At 42.0% G+C, this 20,832-nt stretch overlaps 1 protein-coding gene across 4 annotated transcripts in view; it reads left to right on the top strand.

The window, feature by feature from the left end:
• senp6a (SUMO specific peptidase 6a) overlaps positions 1-20,832 on the top strand; it is a 74,114-nt gene that overhangs the window by 41,459 nt on the left and 11,823 nt on the right. For all 4 annotated transcript variants that reach the window (XM_052012856.1, XM_052012855.1, XM_052012854.1 and 1 more), the window contains 6 exons: positions 3,242-3,333; positions 7,352-7,468; positions 10,928-11,050; positions 14,299-14,391; positions 16,354-16,730; positions 18,958-19,040. In XM_052012856.1, the coding sequence (XP_051868816.1) occupies positions 3,242-3,333; positions 7,352-7,468; positions 10,928-11,050; positions 14,299-14,391; positions 16,354-16,730; positions 18,958-19,040 (885 nt within the window). The remainder of the gene's footprint in view (positions 1-3,241; positions 3,334-7,351; positions 7,469-10,927; positions 11,051-14,298; positions 14,392-16,353; positions 16,731-18,957; positions 19,041-20,832) is intronic.

Genomic DNA, 20,832 nt, shown 5'->3' with positions numbered 1-20,832 from the left:
GTTTAACTTAACAGACTGTAGATGCTGGAAATCAGACATCATCGATGGAGAGCGAAATGAAGTTAATGTTTTCGGAATGACAAACTTTGAGCAGAACACGTTGAATAAAAGCTCATTGACCTGATGTGTTAACTGTTTCTCTTCCCACAGAAGCTGCTGGAACCATTGTTCACGTTGCTGATCTTTTTCACCTGCTTTCTCAAGTTTTTAAACTTCTCATTGCTGAGAATACTTTGTTAGCTTTAGTTTTGTTCTTCCCCTTTTTAATCTGGAAAGCTGCAATTTGATTGCCTCAAAATTTCTTCTATTCCCAATGGGGGTAAATATCCCTGTTTTCTTAAACTTTCTTATAACTTCTGTTGCTGACAGTCGCTGTCTTTATTACTTTCCTCTCTCAAAAGGACTGCTGTCCTTCCTGTAATTAGTTGCCCTGAATGATTTTGTACTCACGATGGTGTCAAGCAAAGATAATAGAGCTGTGTTTAAGAAGGAAAGACTTTGAATTATAATGCCTTTCATGACCTCAATCTCCCAAACCAATTAATTAATTTTAAAAATGGCACTGTAATAATGCATGAAGCACAGCAGTCAATTTATACATAGTAACGTTCCACTTATTAAATATTTATATCCCTGTCATTCCACCTTTATCCAAATTATCCTAACTAAAGGAACAGTGTGTCCTCTGACATTTTCACTCATAGACAATATAATGTGCTTTTGAACAGCAGGGCATCTTTTTTTTCATACATCCAACACATTCTTTGAGATTAGACAATAAACATATTAAATGTCTTTTACCTGAAGTCAGTGTACTCCATGACACATTTGAAATGACAGCAGTCTGACTCCCACGTGGTTGGTAAAAGTCTTGAATGTTGTAATGACCAAATTGAACCTCTGGCTCTGTCTTAGCAGCTCACTTCTTCAGTGCCAGACCTCTGCCTCAATTGTTTCTGAGCGTGGGGATAAAGACTTCCATTCCTGACCAATTCATTAACCGCTGGAAAGTTGTATATGTGCGAGGGTACCATTTGTTGTTTCAAGGATGGGCTCATCCTTAACTTCTGTAAGAACTAGGGGCAGGAATAGGCAATTCGGTCCCTCAAGCTGTTCGGATACTCAGTAAGAACTGCACTATCCCTTCATTCCACCATAATGTCCAAAAGTCTGTCTATCTCAATAGTGAATGTAACCCTCTGGGGTGAAGAATTTGAAGGATTCATCATCCCCTTGAGCAAGGAAATTGTTCATCTCAGCCCTTAATCTCTAATTCTGTTTCCCTGAGGCCACAATACAAAATTCTGGAGTCAGCAACAACGGGATCCGTTTTGCATCAAATAAAAGCTCTGCAAGAATTTTAATCTTTTAATAAGATCCCCTTTGGTTTTTCTGAGCGCTGGAAATATGCCATTCCAGTCAGTCTATTGATGTAGGACAACAAGCGCAGCTCGGGATTCCATCCAAAGAAACTTTATTGCATTGCTTCTGAGGCAAGTCCACCCTTGTAGGCTATGTGATTTATGAACCACCTTTGTCAATATTAAAGGGAAGACCTCTTAGCGTTTTGGTGTGTCCCGGCCAATATTCGTCCCTCAGCCAATGTGTAACACAGATGATCTGGCTATTTATTTCCCATTGTCATTTACGAGAGCATGCTGAGGTTTAAATTAGCATCTGCATTTTATGCAGAATCACAGTGACCACACATCCTTGGATGTAAAGGATTTGGGGCTGTGGCAAATGCTGCATTAATTCAAGCCTTCCTTTTTAGCCCATTGGCACATGGTGTCAAAGCTGCCATTTGAAGAATGGCTACTCTTGAAAGCAACGGGGTGTGACACCATTATCTGTGAATCTGTATAGGGAATAGGCACCTTAAGGAGGGGAGGGAGAAACTTTTTAGAGACAGAGGGGAGAACTATGTGCTTCCCCTGTCACTTGTTCTGAATATGTTTTTTTTGAGGAAAGAGAAATCAAAACTGTATCTTTTCCCTAGTGGTTTCTTCACTTTCAAACAATTACCTCTTGATCCAAATACAAGGAGCTACTCTTCACCTTTTTCCAGTGTTGTTCCTTGCGCTTTATATAGTTTTAAAAGGAAACTTCCTGGACCAGAGAGATTTTGTCATGAAAAATGAACTTTATCCCTTATTCCCTCAGTGGAGCCCCTGATCTCATCTGACTCATCCAACTTAATAAGCCTTTCCTTTGGTAATTAGTGCAAAGAAATCTGGACATATTAGTAATAGCATAGAAGGTAACATGATGCAGAAGTAAGAACTTGGATAACATTCTGTTTACATGATAGTATATTGCACACATCTCTTCTGCTCTATAAACTAGCAAGTACAAGCTGGACGAGCCAGGAGATTTAGTATCAAGTCAGCTATATTTAATATTAAATGGCTTCAATGGTAGTGTAGCGGTTAGCATAATGCTATTACAGTGCCAGCAACCTGCGTTCAGTTCTGGCCACTGTCTGTAAGGAGTTTGTAAGTTGTCTGCATGGGTTTCCTCTGGGTGCTCTGGTTTCTTCCCACATTCCAAAGACGTATAGGTTAGGAAGTTGTGGGCATGCTATGTTGATGCCGGAAGCATGGCGACACTTGCGGGCTGCCCCCAGAACACTATTGCAAAAGATGCATTTCTCTGTGTGTTTCAATGTATATGTGACTAATAAAGATATCTAATCATTATTTTAATTTCTAATTAACTGTCCAATATTTTTAATCTGCATTTCTACAAAAATGCACTAAGGTTCCCATGCTGACTTCTCCATATTGGTTGATCAGTAGTAAGTTTGAGCTCCAGGTGTCAAGCAGTAGAGAGGAGGAATAGATCATATTCTGTCTGAAAAACTGAGTAGGATAGACATCCTTTTTTGCTGGACGTGAGATCGTGACCTGTAATATCTGGTACTATGAAACAAAAGCAGAAAATACTGGAAACATTCAGCAGGTCAGGCTGCATCTGTGGAGAGAGAACTAGAGTTAACATCTCAGCTTTATCAGGAACTGAATGCCCTGAAGTGCTGACTTCGGTTCTCTCTCTACAGATGCTGCCTGAACTGCTGACTGTTTCAGGCATTTTATGTTTAGATTTCCAAGCATCTACAGTTTGTATTGCGTCACTATATGGGAGTGCCTTAATTGAATGGTTACAATAACAGTTTATTTTCCTCCCTTCCCTTTTGCTCTCCTTTCTCTGCTTAATTTGTGTTTTAATTTTAACTTTCTAGGGTTCACCCAAATACTGTTTGCGGAACACCATCCGCTCGAGCGATGATGGTTTGGGATCATCCCATTCTTCTTTTACGGGTCCTATTGAGAAGTAAGTGTTAAATTAAAAGAGAAATTGCAGGAACAAGTGTTCATTTCTGAATGAACCCCACCCCCCACCAGTAGCCGTTCCGCCCCCCCCCAGTAGCAGTTGGGATACTGAGGAGCAGATTGGGAGGCAGTTTTTGGAAAGATGCGAAAATAACAGGGTTATTATAATGGGAGACTTCAACTTTTCAAATATTGATTGGCACCTACTTAGTGCCAAGGGTTTAGACGGGGCGTAGTTTGTTAAGTGTGTCCAGGACAGATTCCTGACACAGTATGTTGACAGGCCAACTAGAAGGAATGCTATATTAGATCTAGTTTTAGGTAATGAACCGGGTCAGGTGACAGATCTATCGGTGGGTGAGCATTTGGGGGACAGTGACCATTGCTCCATAACCTTCAGAATTGTCATGGACAGGGATAGGAGCAAAGAGGACGGGAAGATATTTAATTGGGGAAAGGCGAATTACGAGACTATAAGGCGAGAACTTGGGAGTGTAAATTGGGGTGACATTTTTGAAGGGAAATGTACCATGGAGATGTGATCGATGTTCAGGGATCTTTTGCAGGATGTTGGGGATAAATTTGTCCCGGTGAGGTAGAGAAGGGATGGTAGGGTGAAGGAACCATGGGTGACGAGAGAGATGGAACAACTGGTTAGGACGAAGGTGGCAGCATACATAAGGTGTAAGCAGCAAGGATCAGACAGGGCTCATGAGGAATGTAGAGTAGCAAGGAAGGAACTTAAGAAAGGGCTGAGGAAAGCGAGAAGGACATGAAAGGGCTTTGGCGAGTAGGGTTGAGGAGAATCCCAAGGCTTTTTTCTCGTACGTAAAGAGATGGCGAGGGTAAAGGTAGGTCTGATTAAAGACAAAGGTGGGAGGATGTGCCTGGAAGCTGCGGAAGTGGGTGAGGTTCTCAATGAATACTTCTCTTCAGTATTCACCAAGGAGAGGGGTCTTCATGATGCTGAGGACAGTGTTGGTGAGGGTAATGTTCTAGAGCATGTAGATATTAAGAGAGAGGATGTGTTGAAGCTGTTAGAAAATATTAGGACAGATAAGTCCCTGGGGCCTGATGGAATATTCCCCAGGCTGCTTCGTGAGGCGAGGGAGGAGATTGCTGAACCGTTGATTAGGATCTTTGAGTCCTCGTTGTCCACGGGGATGGTACCAGAGGATTGGAGGGTGGCGAATGTTGTCCCCTTATTCAAAAAAGTAGTAGGGATAGTCCAGGGAATTACAGGCCGGTGAGCCTTACATCTGTGGTAGGTAAGCTGTTAAAAAGAGATTCTAAGAGATAGGATCTATGAGCATTTAGAGAATCATGGACTAATTAGGGACAGCCAGCATGGCTTTGTGAAGGGAAGATCTTGCCTCACAAGCTTGATAAGGTTCTTTGAGGAGGTGACCAGGAAGATTGATGTGGGTAGTGCAGTGGATGTGGTCCACATGGATTTCAGTAAGGCGTTTGACAAGGTTCCGCATGGTAGGCTTCTTCAGAAGGTCAGAGGCCAAGGGATCCAGGGAGGCTTGGCCATGTGGATTCAGAATTGGCGCCTGTAGAAAGCAGAGGGTTGTGGTGGAGGGAGTGCATTCGGATTGGAGGGCTGTGACTAGTGGTGTCCCACAGGGATCAGTTCTGGGACCTCTACTTTTCGTGATATTTATTAACGACTTAGATGAGGGGGTGGAAGGGTGGGTTAGCAAGTTTGCAGATGACACAAAGATTGGTGGTGTGGTGGATAGTGTGGGGGGCTGTCGAAGCTTGCAGAGGGATATTGATAGGATGCAGAGCTGGGCTGACAAGTGGCAGATGGAGTTCAATCCAGAGAAGTGTGAGGTGGTACACTTTGGAAGGACAAACTCCAAGGTAGAGTACAAGGTAAATGGCAGGATTCTGGGGAGTGTAGAGGAGCAGAGGGATCTGAGGGTTCATATCCACAGATCACTGAAAGTCGCCTCACAGATAGATAGGGTAGTTAAGAAAGTTTATGGGATGTTAGCTTTCATAAGTCGTGGGATCGAGTTTAAGAGCCGTGAGGTAATGATGCAGCTTTACAAAACTCTGGTTAGACCACACTTGGAGTACTGGGTCCAATTCTGGTCGCCTCATTATAGGAAGGATGTGGAGGCGTTGGAAAGGGCACAGAGGAGATTTACCAGGATGCTGCCTGGATTAGTGAGAATGGATTATGAGGAGAGACTAAAGGAGCTAGGGCTTTACTTGTTGGAGAGAAGGAGGATGAGGGGAGACATGATAGAGGTATACAAGATATTAAGAGGAATAGATAGAGTGGACAGCCAGCGCCTCTTTCCCAGGGCAGCAATATTCAATACATGATGGCATGGCTTTAAAGTAATGGGTGGGAAGTTCAAGGGAGATATCAGAGGGAGGTTTTTCACCCAGAGAGTGGTCAGTGCATGGAATGCGCTGCCTGGGGAGGTGGTGGAGGCTGATACATTGGACAAGTTCAAGAGGTTGTTAGATAAGCATATGGAGGAATTTAAGATAGAGGACTATGTGGGAGGAAGGGGTTAGATAGTGGGCTGAAGGGCCTGTATTGTTCTATGGTTCTATGGAATGATTGTGTGAACTAAGCATACAGGTAAAATGAGTTGTGTCCATCTTTCAGCTTGCACCTAAAAGGCACAAAGCCTTTTAGAAAGGACATAGAATTTTGTAAATAAAAGTAATTGGCTTTGGATAGCGAGTGTTAGTAAGTTAGTGGTACATGAGGTTCAAGCACCCTGTCCTTCAAATTTCTAAGTACAGGAATGCTATGGTTGACTTGTGTTAAGCAAAGCCTATCTGTGTTCCCATGAATGAAGAAAGAACATAGAACAGTACATAGGAACCAGCCCTTTGGCTCACAATGTTGTGCCAAGCTAATTAAGCTAATGATGTTTAATTAAACTATGGACCATGCTTGCACATGGTCCATCTCCCTCCATTCTCTGCTTATTCATGTGTCTATCCAAGAGCCTCTTAAACGTCTCTATTGTATCTACCTCCACCACCACCCTTGGCAGCACATTCCTGGCCCCCACATCTCCTTTTGAACTTGACCCCTATCACCTTAAATGCTTGCCCTTTAGTATTAGACATTTTGACCCTGGGGGGGAAAGATACCAGCTGTCTATCTGTGCCTCTCATAATCATATAAATTTCTATCACGTGTCCTCTCAGCCTGCTGCTCCAGAGAAAACAACCTAGTTTGTCCAACCTCTCCTTGTAGCACATGCCCTATAAACCAGGCAACATCCTGGTAAACCTCTTCTGCACTCACTTCAAAGCCTCCACGTCCATTCTATAATGGGGGGAACAGAATTGCATGCAATGCTCCAGATGCAGCCTAACCAGAATTTTATAAAGCTGCAACATAACTTATTGACTCTTGAACTCAATGCCTTGACTGATAAAGGCAAGCATGCATATTCCTTCTTTACCACCCTATCAACCTGTGTGGCCACTTTCAGGGACCCCCAAGATCCCTCTGCACATCAGCACTATTAAGGGTCCTGCCATTAACTGTACTTTCATTTTACATTTGATCTCCCAAAGTGCAAAACCTCACACTTGGCCAGGTTAAATTCATTCTGCCATTTCTCCGCCCATACCTGCAACTGATCTATATCCCGCTGTATCACTTGGCAATCTTCTACACTGTCCACAATGCCATCAATCTTTGTGTCATCTGCAACAAGCAGAAGAAACTTGGGCAAGAATTAGTTTGCTAGAGCCCTTATCCCCCTGAATGTTGTTTGGTCACTGAATTGGCATTCCTTGAGTCTTTGTTCCATTTTCTGTCCTCTCAAGGTGATTTGACAGCTTCTGGTGTAAAGGTGACCTGAAAGACTCTTTCCCCACCCCTTCTATTTTAAACACTTGAAATTCTTTGTGTTAATCAATAATTTTAATTCTGGATTTGAGTTTCATGATCTGGAATGAGAAATGACCTAAGTAATGAATTTCCACTCCACAAGGACATTTCTAAATGTAGTTCCCATTTTTGTAACTAGGTTGATAGTTTATCCTCCTCCTCCATCGAAGGGCGGCATCTCTGTGACTAATGAAGATCTCTACTGTCTGAAAGAGGGAGAATTCTTGAATGATGTTATTATAGATTTTTATTTAAAGTAAGTAACTGTTTACTATGAATTTTTGCAAGCAGTAACATGCAGAAAATACAGTGACAATTTAAAAGGGAGACATGAGACTGCAGATGCTGAAATCTCTGGAGCAAAAAGCAAACTGCTGGAGGAACTCAGCGGGTCAGGCAGCATCTGTGGAAGGAAATGGACATCTGACATTTTGGGTTGAGACCTTTCATCTGGATATCAGATGAAGAGACTCAACCTGAAATGTTGACTGTCTCATTTCCCTCTATAAATTTAAAGGAAATAGTTCACCCAGCCAACAATAGACCTGTTGGTCAGTGATAGGTAAAATGGTAGAAATTGTTTTATGGAGTAGAAAACTACAAAGACCTTTACAGTGACAGCCTGCTTGGGGAAAAATAGCCAACAGTGATTGATTCATAAGACACTGCGATCCTGCTGAGAAACTGCCTCGGGTTTTCTTTGTCGATGCTGAGTGAAATCAGCAGTGGGAGTCCTCCTTGTAGTTTCTTTGAACTGTGAGAAATTCTGGCAACATCACACATGCCAGCTTTGCTGAGAATCCCAAGGGTCTAGATAAGAATTATCAGAAAGATGTTGGAGTGAGACGCAGCTTGGAGGCTGCAAGATGTGCAGAGGAGAGCAGCAAGTTGCAAAGACTGACTGCAGGGTGGGCAGAAGGTAGTGTATGCATCCCTGTAGGTAAGAACCTACAAAGCACCCATCTTAACAAGCAACTGGAAGTTTTGCTACTCCCAGCCTTCTCACCAGCATCCTTGCATATATCTCCAGAAGATGATTCCTATTCATGGCCTCCATTCTCATTTAAGGTATAATCTGTGATCTGGTATAAACATCTGCCTAGGATGTCCAGCAAATAGTCTCATACCTTGGGGCACGAAAGCACAAAAAAGCCAGGTGTAGTATCACAAATGATGAAAAGAAATCATGGCTCAGAAGTAAGTGCCAGAGTTTCTCCCACACTGTCTCACCAGTGAATGAGGAGATATCATGAACAAATGCTCACCAACCCTTGCCATAAATGCCTTGGTGTTGCTGCCACGCAAAGCAGATTATGGTATCCGATGCAGCGCTAGATCTCGTATGAAGATAGATAGTGATATGGTGACAGTCAACCTTCTACAAGCCATCAAGATGTGATCATAGAGATCAATTCATTCCACAGGCAGCCAGAGTGAGTATCAGGTAAACTGGAAATTCAACTTCGTGGAAGGCAGGCTGTCAGAATAACTTCACAAATCCAGATTCCAAATTAAATTCGTTTGAAAATTCTCCACTTCAATGCGGAAGTTTAGCTGCATTTTAGAATCATTTTAGCCATCTGTGGAAATGCACAGTTCTTAACATTTGGTGGTACTACCTTAAAATTCTTGAGCTGTGCATTATTTTAATGCATTAATCCAGAAATTCTAACTATCACTTAGTTCTAGCCCTTGAGCTCTCTTCTGTAAATGTCTTCACCACACCATTTGATACACCTGCCATTTTGAAACACCTGACTTTCTTGTGATGATGGAGCAAGTGGAAGGAAAAGCCTATCACCATGTTGATGGTGTAAGACCTGACTTATGCCAGACAACACCTCGTGTGCTATAAAATTTTGCAGTACAGTTTTGATTGGAAAATGAAACATCTGTCTTTCCACTGTGGACCAATGATTTAACCTGTCTAATCACTGGAGAATTGCTAGGCAACTATAGTGTCAAACCACAGTGTTGCAGAATCTCTTAAGTTTCAGCACAAGAGACTTTGTGATGAAGTTTTGGTGGGTAAAGTTGAAGGTAGATTTTCACTTATAGAAAGCATATGGCAGAAATTTCATTTATATAGTCACCTTTATTACAAGTTGTCCTAAATGCTTTCCAGCCAATGAATTTAAGAAGGCAATAAACATGCAGATTGGGCATACAAATGCCAAGTGAATTTTGGGATCAATCAGTGCAAGGGATTACATTTGGTAAGAGAACTAAGTAGGTCGAATGTTGTTTAGGAAAATTACTATCTGAATAGGTTAGGTGAACAGGGGCTGTGGGAGTACGAATACACACCACTAAAAGTAGCCACACAGCTTAACGCCATTAAAAATGAACCAAGTATTTTTCAGGACAAATGAAATTGAGTGGTAGAGAAACTTAGATAATCAATAAAAATGAATAAGGAATTCTGCTGAAACTTCCTGACTCGGGTAAGAATGTGGAACTCAAGGCCACAGGGCTTTTAAATGGAATGCAGACTTTGCTAACACCATTTATTGTTCATCCCTAATTGCCTCTGAACTGAGGGAGGTAGGAGTCAGCCACATAGGTAATGATTTGATGCATTTAATGGGAGGGTTGATGAGTGCACACAGGAGAAGGGAAGGTGGGGGATGGGGTGGTGATAAGAGGGAGGAGATTTGAATGGAACAGTAATGCCAGCCTGGACAGGTTGCACTGAATGACTTCTTCTGTGGATGTATATAGTGTGAGCATTGTTATAGTCAATGAGCATTGTTATAGTCAATGCCTCCTCAATTATCTTGAGGCACTTCTCATTGCAGTGGATTACAGGCAAACAAGTGGTGTGTGTGCTTTCGAAACCCAGAAGCTGCAATGAAATAAATGACCTGATCTGTTTTGCTCATTGAGGGTGGAGGAGAGTTGGACAGAGCATAATTTTAATTAAATGTTTCAAACTGTCTCTTGGGATCTTTGGATCCGCATGATCAGCTGGAAGCAGCAGAATATATATCGCTTGAATATCTCATTCCAAAGATGGCACCTCTAGCAATAAAGAATTGAACTGTCCATTGGGGTTAGGTGCTCAGATGCTGGAGTGGAACTTAAAATCTATAACTTTCTGATGGGTGACTGTAAAAGCCACTGAAACAAGCAAGAGAAAACTTCCTCCAGGCAATTAATGTCTGCAATAAAAGTCATTCTAAGAGATTCCAGTTGTTTTGTTTGCTTGTGACAGTTAGATGCTGAAGCTCTTCTAATGCTTGATGTTTGGTGAATTCTACAAAAGGAATCTATTGAAGATCCTTCAGGCACTGGGTGCCCATCAATACATGTAATGTTGGCTGAGGATTATAGAGCTTTTGAATGAGCTACTAATTTTTCCCCACAGCAACCAACACCCAAAACTCAGTAATAACCAAAATGCAAACAATGAAATTAGACACAAACCCTAAAAATGTTTTGAATGCATTCCATTACATCCATGGGTGAGGGGAAGAAATGTAGGTTGGCAATTAAATATTCCTTACATGCTCTCGATAGTTGTATATTGATCAATGATGTTAGCTTAATATTGTGAAGATGTCACAGAGCCTTTCATCATGATTTTAAGGCTGGATTGCTTTATCCAGTCAGGTATTTGGTAGACAAGCACTTTTCATTGAACTAACTTTGCTGTGAAGAACGCAAGTTAAACTGGGATTTTAATTTTTGTGTGTGTTTCATTCTGACCCTGCAGGTATTTAGTTCTTGAAAAGATCAAACAGCAGGATGCAGACAGAATACACATCTTCAGCTCCTTTTTTTACAAACGTCTGAATCAGCGAGAACGACGCAGCATTCCTGAATCTGTCACTCTATCGTAAGCTATCATGACTGAGAATAAAAGATTATGTGATGTTTTCTGTAGAAAAAATATAGTAGAATGTGTGGGGGACAAATACTTTGAAGTAATTCAAGATTTTCTCCCCCTTTTTCTAAATGAATAGAGCAAAAAGAAGTTCATGTGGTGGGAAGTGGCACCTGCTGCCATAATTTTGTCACAAATTCTTCAAAGAATACTTTCGGCTTGACTTGAAGAACTTGTGCTTTCCATTGTTCCTGTTGGACTTGAACTTCTGAGTTTGTTTTGGAAGAATAAACTGGAGTCAGCCATGAGCCACCTTCATTTCAATAATGTACTGGATTGCTGGGTCCACTGCCTCTCCCTTTCGTCCACAATATCATCTCAAATATAGGTGTGCTTAATCACTATTTGCATACCCCAGGAATGGTAGCTGGAGCTTCTCCAGTGCCCAGCCTGCAATTTTATACCCATTCATTTACATCAGCTGAATATCACAAGGTAGTATGTGCAGCACCCCTTTTCTCTGTCAACTTGATGGCTTTTGGAAGAAAAATTAAGATTATTTTTTCAGATTTTCTTCACAGCCTGGGCATTTACTAAAAATGTGGTGTAATTTCTCCTGTCCAAATCTGAATGTTTTGCTAGGTTTCTAATGGATTCTTTAAGGGGGTTGGGAATCATGAAAACTGACCGCCTCCGCTGACTCTTCCCTCTTCCTGTAACTGCTTCAAGTAGTTGTTTAGTTGTAATACTATCTGCCTCCACCACATCCTCTGGTAGCTCATTCCAGATAATCACCAAGCTCCGTGGGGAACAACCTACCACTCAGATCTTCAAATTTCTCCCCTCTCACCTTAAAATCCTCTAGTTCCATGCTCCCCTGCCCTGGGACGAAATGATTTTGACTATTAGTTCACTCCTCATAATTTTATAAACATCTGTAAGGTCACCTTTCAGCTCTCCATTCCAGGCAACATCCTGGTGAATCTCTTCTGCACTTTCTCTGTAGTGTGGTGAACAGAACTGTACACAATACTATAAATGCAGTCTAACCAATGTTTTGCACAGCTGCAACACAACATCCCAACTCTTATACTCAATGCCTCGGCCTATGAAGGCAAGCATGCCAAGTGCTTTTTTCACGACTTATCCACCTGTGTCGTCACTTTCGGGAACTGTGGGCTTGTACCACAAGGTCTCTCTGCACATCAATGCTCCTGCCATTTACTGTAAATCCTAAAAGAATATGACATCCCAAATTGCATTACCTTGCACTTGTCTGGATTAAATGCCATCTGGCACCACTCTGCCCAACTTTCCAGCTGATCTAAACAACCTACTTCGCTATCTACAACACCTTCAATTTTTGTGTCATCTGCAAACTTTATGATCAACCCACCTCCATTCTCATCATATTGTTACAAACAACAATGGTCCCTGCACCGATCCCTGCAATACACCTCTTGTTATAGATCTCCAGTCAGAAGAACACTCATCCACCACTGGCTTCCTGACAATACTTCACTGACTTACTGATTACTGACTTAACATTTCCACCAAGAGTCTTGCAGATATGCTGGGAACAAATCAGGAGAAGTGGATATGCTTTTGGTTTTCCAATCATGAGCATCAAGTACTCTCCTGGTTTGGAGAGTATGGATTATGAGGAGGGACTAAGGGAGCTAGGGCTTTACTCTTTGGAGAGAAGGAGGATGATAGAGGTATACAAAATATTAAGAGGAATAGATAGAGTAGACAGCCAGCGTCTCTTTCCCAGGCACCAATGCTCAATACAAGAGGGCATGGCTTTAAAGTAATGGGTGGGAAGTTCAAGGGTTATATCAGAGGAAGGTTTTTTACCCAGAGAGTGGTTGGGGCATGGAATGCGCTGCCTGAGGCAGTGGTGGAGGCAGGTACATTGGCCATATTAAAGAGATTACTAGATAAGCATATGGAGGAATTTAAGATAGAGGGATATGTGGGAGGAAGGGTTTAGATAGTCTTAGGCGAGGTTTAAAGGTCGGCACAACATGGTGGGCCGAAGGGCCTGTATTGTGCTGTACTGTTCTATAGTTCTATGGTTAAATGTTCTCGTTTTTGGATCAGAACCATATAGCACAACACCATGCAGCACAAAACAGGCCCTTTGGCCCACCATATCAGAAGATGTTCTGAGCTTCTGTCCTGAGTTGTATTGGGTGGTGTTTGCCCAGAGATTGGAGTGTCCTATTTGCAGCTTTTTCACCGCTGGCAGCATGATCCGCTGAAACCCAGAACCCATCCCTGTCAACAGAAGGGCTTTTAACCTTTGCCAGTACGGCTTGCTTCAATTCACCATGGCCTATAATCAGATCATTTAATGACATTTTTCAGCTTGTACTATATCGGTGGAGATGGACAGAAAGCACCCGTGAGAGACAGTATTGTAAAGAGCTGCCTGTGGTACTTTTGCTATGTGATTCTGGAACTCCTTGGTGCTGGCATTGACTATAGTAGGAGCTTCAGTTGATACGTCATAGTGTGTGACACATATATATGGACTGTATGCACTAGCTGTGTGTATATGTGGGTGCAATAGTATCCACATCACCTTGGTGTGAGAGAGGAGTTAGTAACTGGAGTAAGAGGTGGGCAATATATGATCTCTTTTACGTGTCATGCTGTGACATGCTGACTGATACGGGTTGGTGCTGCAAGGATGGTTGGCGGGGTGGTGACGGTGAAACGGCATGAGGAGATCCATGCGAGCTCAGCATCACAGCACAGGCACTTCAACTCTCTGTTTTTACACGGGTATAACGATAGAGCAAATTACTGGGCCAGGGTCACCGCTTAAGAGACTTGAGTTCAAATCCCACCTTGGCAGCTAGGAATCTTAAATTAAGAAATTAAACAATTCTGTATTTAAAAACTAGTCTCAGTAATGTAACTTAAGAAGCTACAACCCCATCTAGTTCACTAATGTCATGCAGGGAAGGAAATCTACTGTCCTTGCCCATTTTATCCTCTATGTGACTCCAGACGAATGTAGTTGACCCTTAACATCCTCCTCAGTTCAGGGCAATGAAGGATAGACAATCAGGCAGATTTCTCCATCCATGGCCATATCCCATGAATGAATAAATAATCTTCCAGTTTAATTTAGGAAGTCCTGTCCTGTTCATTTATATGTGCAGTACAGCAAACAATTTTCTCTACATAGTGACTATGTTCAATATAACTTTGTTTCATAATCTTAAATCTTCTGATGTCTGCATTTTTAGATTACCACAGCGTCGCCATGCCAGGGTGAAGACGTGGACACGGCACGTGGATCTTTTTCAGAAGGACTTTGTGTTTGTCCCAATTAATGAAACGTGAGTGTTGTAGAGAAATATTCATTGTCCCTATTTGTGTGGGGCATGTTGTCAGGCGTGGTCTTGAGATTAACTGAAGTACTGGGATGTGCTGCCTTCTCTCCTTAAAGTGCATGTTCAGCAATGTTTCACTGGTTTCCAAGCGTTGTATAGTTAAGCAAGACCAAAATTGGGGGCATTGATTAAACAGAATGTAACACTGAAGATGCATCCATGGAGCAAACCATCTAACTGAATGGCTAATCCTCCACCCTAAGTATTAACCTCCACTGCCCTTCCCTGTTGGCACACTAGCTGCAATATGTGCTGTCTACAAAATGCACAGGAGCAGCTTGCTATGACTTCTTCGACAGCATCTCCCAAGTCTGCATCCTCAGCTATCTTATAGGCAGCAGGCCTGTTGGAGCAGGACTACCTGCAGTTTCCCTTCCAAACCACACAGCACCCTGATTTAGGATTATCACCACCAATATTATCAGCTGTGAGTCTAAATTATGAGATTCCCTACCCAATAGCACTGTGGGAGTAGCTTAATCGTGTGAACTACATTGATTTAAGAGGGCAGCCATGGATGGGTAATAAGTGCTGGCCTTGCCAGAGACACTGAAATCCTGAGAAACATATTTTAGGTGGAACAGATCGGTTTGGAATGGAGTGTTCTTGGGTATGTTTTAGTTAAATGATTGTACCATAGAAGGTTACTGTTTTATCTGAAAGAAGGTCTTTCTTTCTGCCAAGATTTGCTGCTTTTGCATGACTTGGCTGGAGTGCAGTCCCTGGGATATCCTGGTACATATGTGCCCATTACTGACATCCAATCCAGAACAATACTGGCTGACAGATTTGTTCTTGCCCAAAGGGGTGGTATGGTAGTGTAGCGGTTAGCGCGATGCTATTACAGCGCCAGCGATTGGGGTTCAATTCCTGTTGCTGTCTGTAAGGACTTTGTACGTTCTCCCGTGTCTGCGTGGGTTTCCTCTGGGAGCTCTGGTTTCCTCCCACATTCCAAAGACGTACGGGTAGGTTAATTTGGGTTTAAAAAATGGGTGGCGCGGACTCGTTGGGTCGGAAGGGCCTGTTACCACGCTGTAAGTAAAGTTTAAATTTTAAAAATTTAATTTAAATTTAATTTAAAATTCACATGCACTTCCAACAAAGCTCACTGGGTGGCAGTTCAGTGCAGGAACACTGACAGATATTTCCTTTCTGTTCAGCCAATTGCCTTTTTCCTACTGTAACCTAAATGAGATGAATTAATCATACAAATCGAGAATAGATTTTGGATTTTAATCAGGTCTTTTTGAGATCCTCACTACAGGAAAGATGTGGAAGCCATAGAGAAGGTACAGAGGAGATTTACAAGGATGTTGCCTGGCATGCGGAGCATGCCTTATGAAAGCAGGATGAGGGAACTTGGCCTTTTCTCCTTGGAGAGGCGGAGGATGAGGGGGTACCTGATAGAGGTGTATAAGATGATGAGAGGTATTGATCGGGTAGATAGAGGCTTTTCCCCAGGGCTGAAATGATGGCCATAAGAGGACATAGGTTTAAAGTGCTGGGGAGTAGGTATAGAGGAGATGTCAGGGGTAAGTTTTTTACTCAGAGAGTGGTGAGTGTGTGGAATGGGCTGCCGGAAATGGTGGTGGAGGTGGATACGATAGGGTCTTTCAAGAGACTGTTAGATAGGTACATGGAGCTGAGTAAAATAGAGGCCTATGGGTAAGCCTAGTAATTTCTAGGGTAGGGACATGTTCGGCATAGCTTTGTGGGCCAAAGGGCCTGAATTGTGCTGTAGTTTTTCTATGTTTCTATGCTATCAGTTTACACATCTTGATATTATAGTAGTTCTGCAACTGAAGTTCTGAGTTTTTGTTATTCAGGATCAATTAGTTAACCCAGCAACTTGAACTAAATGTTCTTTTTGTTCACATATGAGATTTTTACTTTTTGTTTTTGCTGCAGGGCTCATTGGTTTTTGGCAGTGATTTGTTTTCCTGGCCTCTGCACTGAACCAAATCCTAAGTTGCAGGACAATGAAGGAACGCAGCACAACAGCTCTCCCCCAGCGGAAAGTGACAATAACTCTGCTTTGCAAGAGGAGACAGACAGTTTAAATGAGAACTCAGCTGCAAATGGGCAGAGAAAAACTCCTGACATCATTGGCAGAGTGCCAGAACTCAGTAACTGTGAGAGTGTAGAGTCTGATAAACTCCATACCAGAAGATGCTTGTCTGCAGCTAATACTGTCCTTGGCAACTTTAATCAGTTGAACGTAGAATCAGAAGATCACCAAAACTCTGGCCAGAGAAACGAAAATGGTATGGAAGGTAAACATCTAGGTAAATACCAGTCACCTTTTAATTCCCCAAGTAGGTGTATAAAGTGCTTAATTTTGAATGAAATTCCATTTCAGAGATTTCTTTTAAAGCTGTTCATGAAACCGCTGAAAGTGAACATTAAGTAAGCACACATGTTTACAAGCTGCCAGTTATAGGAGTGGTCAGGAACACATTGCCATTTGAATCAGAATCAGATTTATTATCACTGACCTGTATGATGTGAAATTTGTTGTTTTGCAGCAGCAGTACAGTGTAAAGACATAAAATTACTTTAAATTACAGAAATAGTTTAAAAAAAGAAAGGAATAATGAGGTAGGGTTCATGGACCATTCAGAAATCTGACGGCAGATGGGAATTTCCCAATAAAATAATGAGAACCTTGTACTGCTTACTTCACTTCATAGTACAGCAGTTTGCTTTAAATCTTACAGTATGTAGGTCTTCTTTGAGTTCTAAGATTGAGAATAGAAAATCAGAGTAATGAAAAGATTTAAGTTTTATTGACTTAGAAATCCTACTGTGTGCCTAAGTAGCAATGGGCAGGGGGCTCTTAGTAGTTTCTTTTGGTTCTTTGTGTATAGTGATACAGTTACTGCATGCTATTTACAAACTTGTGTGCGAAGCAGAGACATGGTAAAGCGATCGCCCATCCTCACAGGAAATCTTACAGCAGAGGCTCTAAACAGATGCCTTCAGTAGAGGGTCTCAAGAAATTAGAAGGTCTTACCTCAATCATGGGAGTTGTTTGGTCCATCACTGAAGATTCAGTGGTGAATCCGTAGCAGTTAGAGTGGCTGTTCAACTTCCTCTGGAGCAGGCTGTCTTCTCCAGTGAGGCCCATGTGGTTACTCAAATGCATAAATGCACACCTTGCAGCATTTCACACTTACTGACATCCAGCAGTCCCTCTTAGTATGTCAACATGTGTGATGGACTGCATTATAATTTCCTGCAGGCATGTCAATTGCATGTAGTAATAGAGTTCAGGATTCTACTCTGTTGCATGATGCATTTTAGAAACAAAAACGTATTGTGCGTGTCTCAAGCCCATTTGTCTCCAATGGACCTTGCGATATTGTCTCATTATAAACTTTCTCTATCATCGGGTGTTGGAACTTCAAGTCATTTTGCCAAGTTTGTCACTTGCTGTTAAAAGTGGATACTTTACAGCAAACAAAGTATGGTCTTTTTGATACCTCAAATATATATACACAAGGATAAAAAGTCCTGCAAACCACCTGAAATTGGAAATAGAGGCTAATGAATTGTTGTATTGTCTAGCTGCATTATTGTTTTGTTTTAAGTGCGGGCACCCTTGGATAGTCCAGAGTAGCTCGCACCAGTTTACTTGCATGCATCACTGCTGATTTCACCTTTCTGCACTGCCAATTTCTGATCAGGTCAAAGTTGCTGGCTCTAGAATTCATTTTCTCACACCATTGGTCCAGGTTTTGCAGATTCTGGTACCCATTCCTTCATGCCATCTCCCAGCTTCTCATCTAGTTATGGCGCTGCCTCTGACAGGCTTGTCACCACCCCCCCCACCACCACCACAATGGATGTCTTAACAGCAAGATCGTACTGAACTTTTCACCATCTAATGGTCAGCTCGGACGGCCTGAGGCAGGAAACCCTATGGCATGGGGTCAGTTTGGGAAATCTGGGGGGGGAGGCAGGGAGACCTGTGATTGGAAGGGCATGGGTTGGGAGATGGGTAGTGTGGAAAAGATTTGGTGTTTTAGGTTGAAGGTTGACATTCAGGGATTGGGAGAATGTAGGTTATTTGGAGGAGATGGAGCATCACCCCCTCTTAATAGAATCATCTTCCGTGTGGAGCCTACAGCTCCTGTCCTCCCTCTGCCCCAATCAACAGTTAACTTTCACTTGAGCCCATTACAGAATTAAGTGCCCCACTTTCTACCCATTCCTTCACATTTAACTCTTTAACGTGCTGACACACACCTCCCTGTTGGAGGGAAGGCAGGGGTTAATACTGATGTTAGGACTGTTGCTGTGTTCTGCAAAGGATCCACAACTACTTTCGATTGCTGGTTGAGGACTAAATGGTTATTGGATGTGGATTTAAAGTGTGTAGACATGGGACAATTGGTGGTGATTTTCAGTGTGTTCTATTTAAACATGTGCTGCTTAATTGTCACAGCTGAATGTCTGATGTTGTTGACTTCAGGATTAAGACTGCTGATGTATGTTGAATTTTCTGAACAGATGCCTTAAAGCAAATCGAAGTCAGTTATGCCGATGATAATGAAGATCCTTTTGACTTTTTGCCAGATCAGGAATATAGCCAGGTGAGATTATAACTTGTATCATCCTTTTCATAAGTAAAAGACATTTATGATAACAGGGTAATCTTAAAGTATCAAACATTTATGAATTGATGCCAACTTCACAATGGTAAGTGGAGGCAATTCGCGAAGTATCCATGTGGATTCACTTGCTGGGGCATCTGCTGTTAACACAACAAAGAAGACTTGCATTTATATGGTGCTTTAATATGTTCATCCTTGTGTGTTTTAAATTGGCCCTTAATCCATAACCACAAAAGCAAGGGATTATGGGCACAAATTTAAAATGGTGCAAAAGGTATAGTGGTATGTAAGAAAAACCTTTTTTAAGAGAGATATTGACAGTGATTTGGAGCTCTGCTGTGTGTACAGGTGGTGGGAACACTAATTCAGGGCTTTCAGGGGGGAATTGGATAGACACATTAGAAATTAATTTGCAGGGCTCCAGGAAAAGAGCAAGGGAATGCATGACTGGACTGCTATACAGGGACCAGTGTGGACTCAGCAGGTCAAATGATCTCTAACTGTGCCTAAGAATTTTTGATTTCATGAAAAGAGTTGAACTTCAGAGGTGAGTTGGGAGTAATTGCACTTGAGAAGCCAGTACCTGATTGTGTACGAGAGTCTTAACAAAATTGAAGTCATTAATAATTGTGTGTGGGCTGGGGATGTTGGTGCGTGGGTGTTGGGAGTTCAATCATCTTGGTCCCTAGACATTACTGTAGGTGGGAATATTAAGTTTCCAATCTTTCTGCTTCATGGGCAAGCTCTCTAACTGCCACAGACTATAATCCCCATTGGCACCTTGTCCATCCAGTTCATCAACCTCATTAGCTGTGCCTGGTGTATACATACTCTGAACCCATCCAAGGCTGCCTTGCAAATGCCCCCTGCATTATGCATCCTTGATACATTGGTACTTATCAAAGTATTGAAAGTCCATCCTAAATCTCCCAGCTACAGATAGTTTTCAACTGCATTTCACAACATTGTTATTTTTCAAGGTCTTACTGTTTCTCAGTTCTTAGACCATACAGGCAGTGTTTCTGCTTGGTTTAACTCCGCTTTGCTTTGCTTCGGGGAAGGACATTGTAGTTTTAATAAGCTTAGTTTGCTGTTTAAAATGCACATTTAAAACACAGCAAAATCTATCTGATGAAGGGAGTCAGACCATAAACGAGGAATGTCATCACTTTGCAAGAAGTGGTGAGCCTCCAGGTTTATTGGTTTATTATTGCTGTTTTGCTGTTAGAACATCAAAATGTAGCCGTTCATGGATCTCAATCCCAGCCTTGGTGTAGTTTGATTGCAGGATCTGCCACATCCACTGCTGAAGTGCCAGGTTATATTCTGATTGCACACACAGCATTTTAAGATGATTGAAACATTTAATTGAGGTTTTCATGATATATGTAGGTTTTTTTCCATGTATTTCTGGAAAGCCTGGATTGTTACTGGGGAGAGTGCCAAACAACCATAATCTTCCTTTCTAGTTTATTTTTGTACAAAAGCATTTGGCAAGCATGGTGTCAATTCAGTTGGCATCTCCTTCATATATTGGTGTTACTCCTCCAATGCAACTTAAATCTAAGATCATTCTGTGCAGGGAGGTTAGAATTTAAACTTGGATAAGAAGTGAATTTGTGGCGTATTTTGCATGAGATGGGGCTGTGTAGTGTTGACGCTTAACACAGTGTTGCACTTCTCATTTCTAAAGAAACCTGCCATTTAAACATGAATGCATACTAGATTTGCACAGCTTGACATAACGTACATTTGTGTAAGGCTTTTTCAT

This window comes from Pristis pectinata, chromosome 3 (genome assembly GCF_009764475.1).
Source record: "Pristis pectinata isolate sPriPec2 chromosome 3, sPriPec2.1.pri, whole genome shotgun sequence".
Classification (NCBI taxonomy): domain Eukaryota; kingdom Metazoa; phylum Chordata; class Chondrichthyes; order Rhinopristiformes; family Pristidae; genus Pristis; species Pristis pectinata.
The sequence above is the reverse complement of the archived record's forward strand: the minus strand, read 5'-3'. Positions and strand labels throughout refer to the sequence as shown.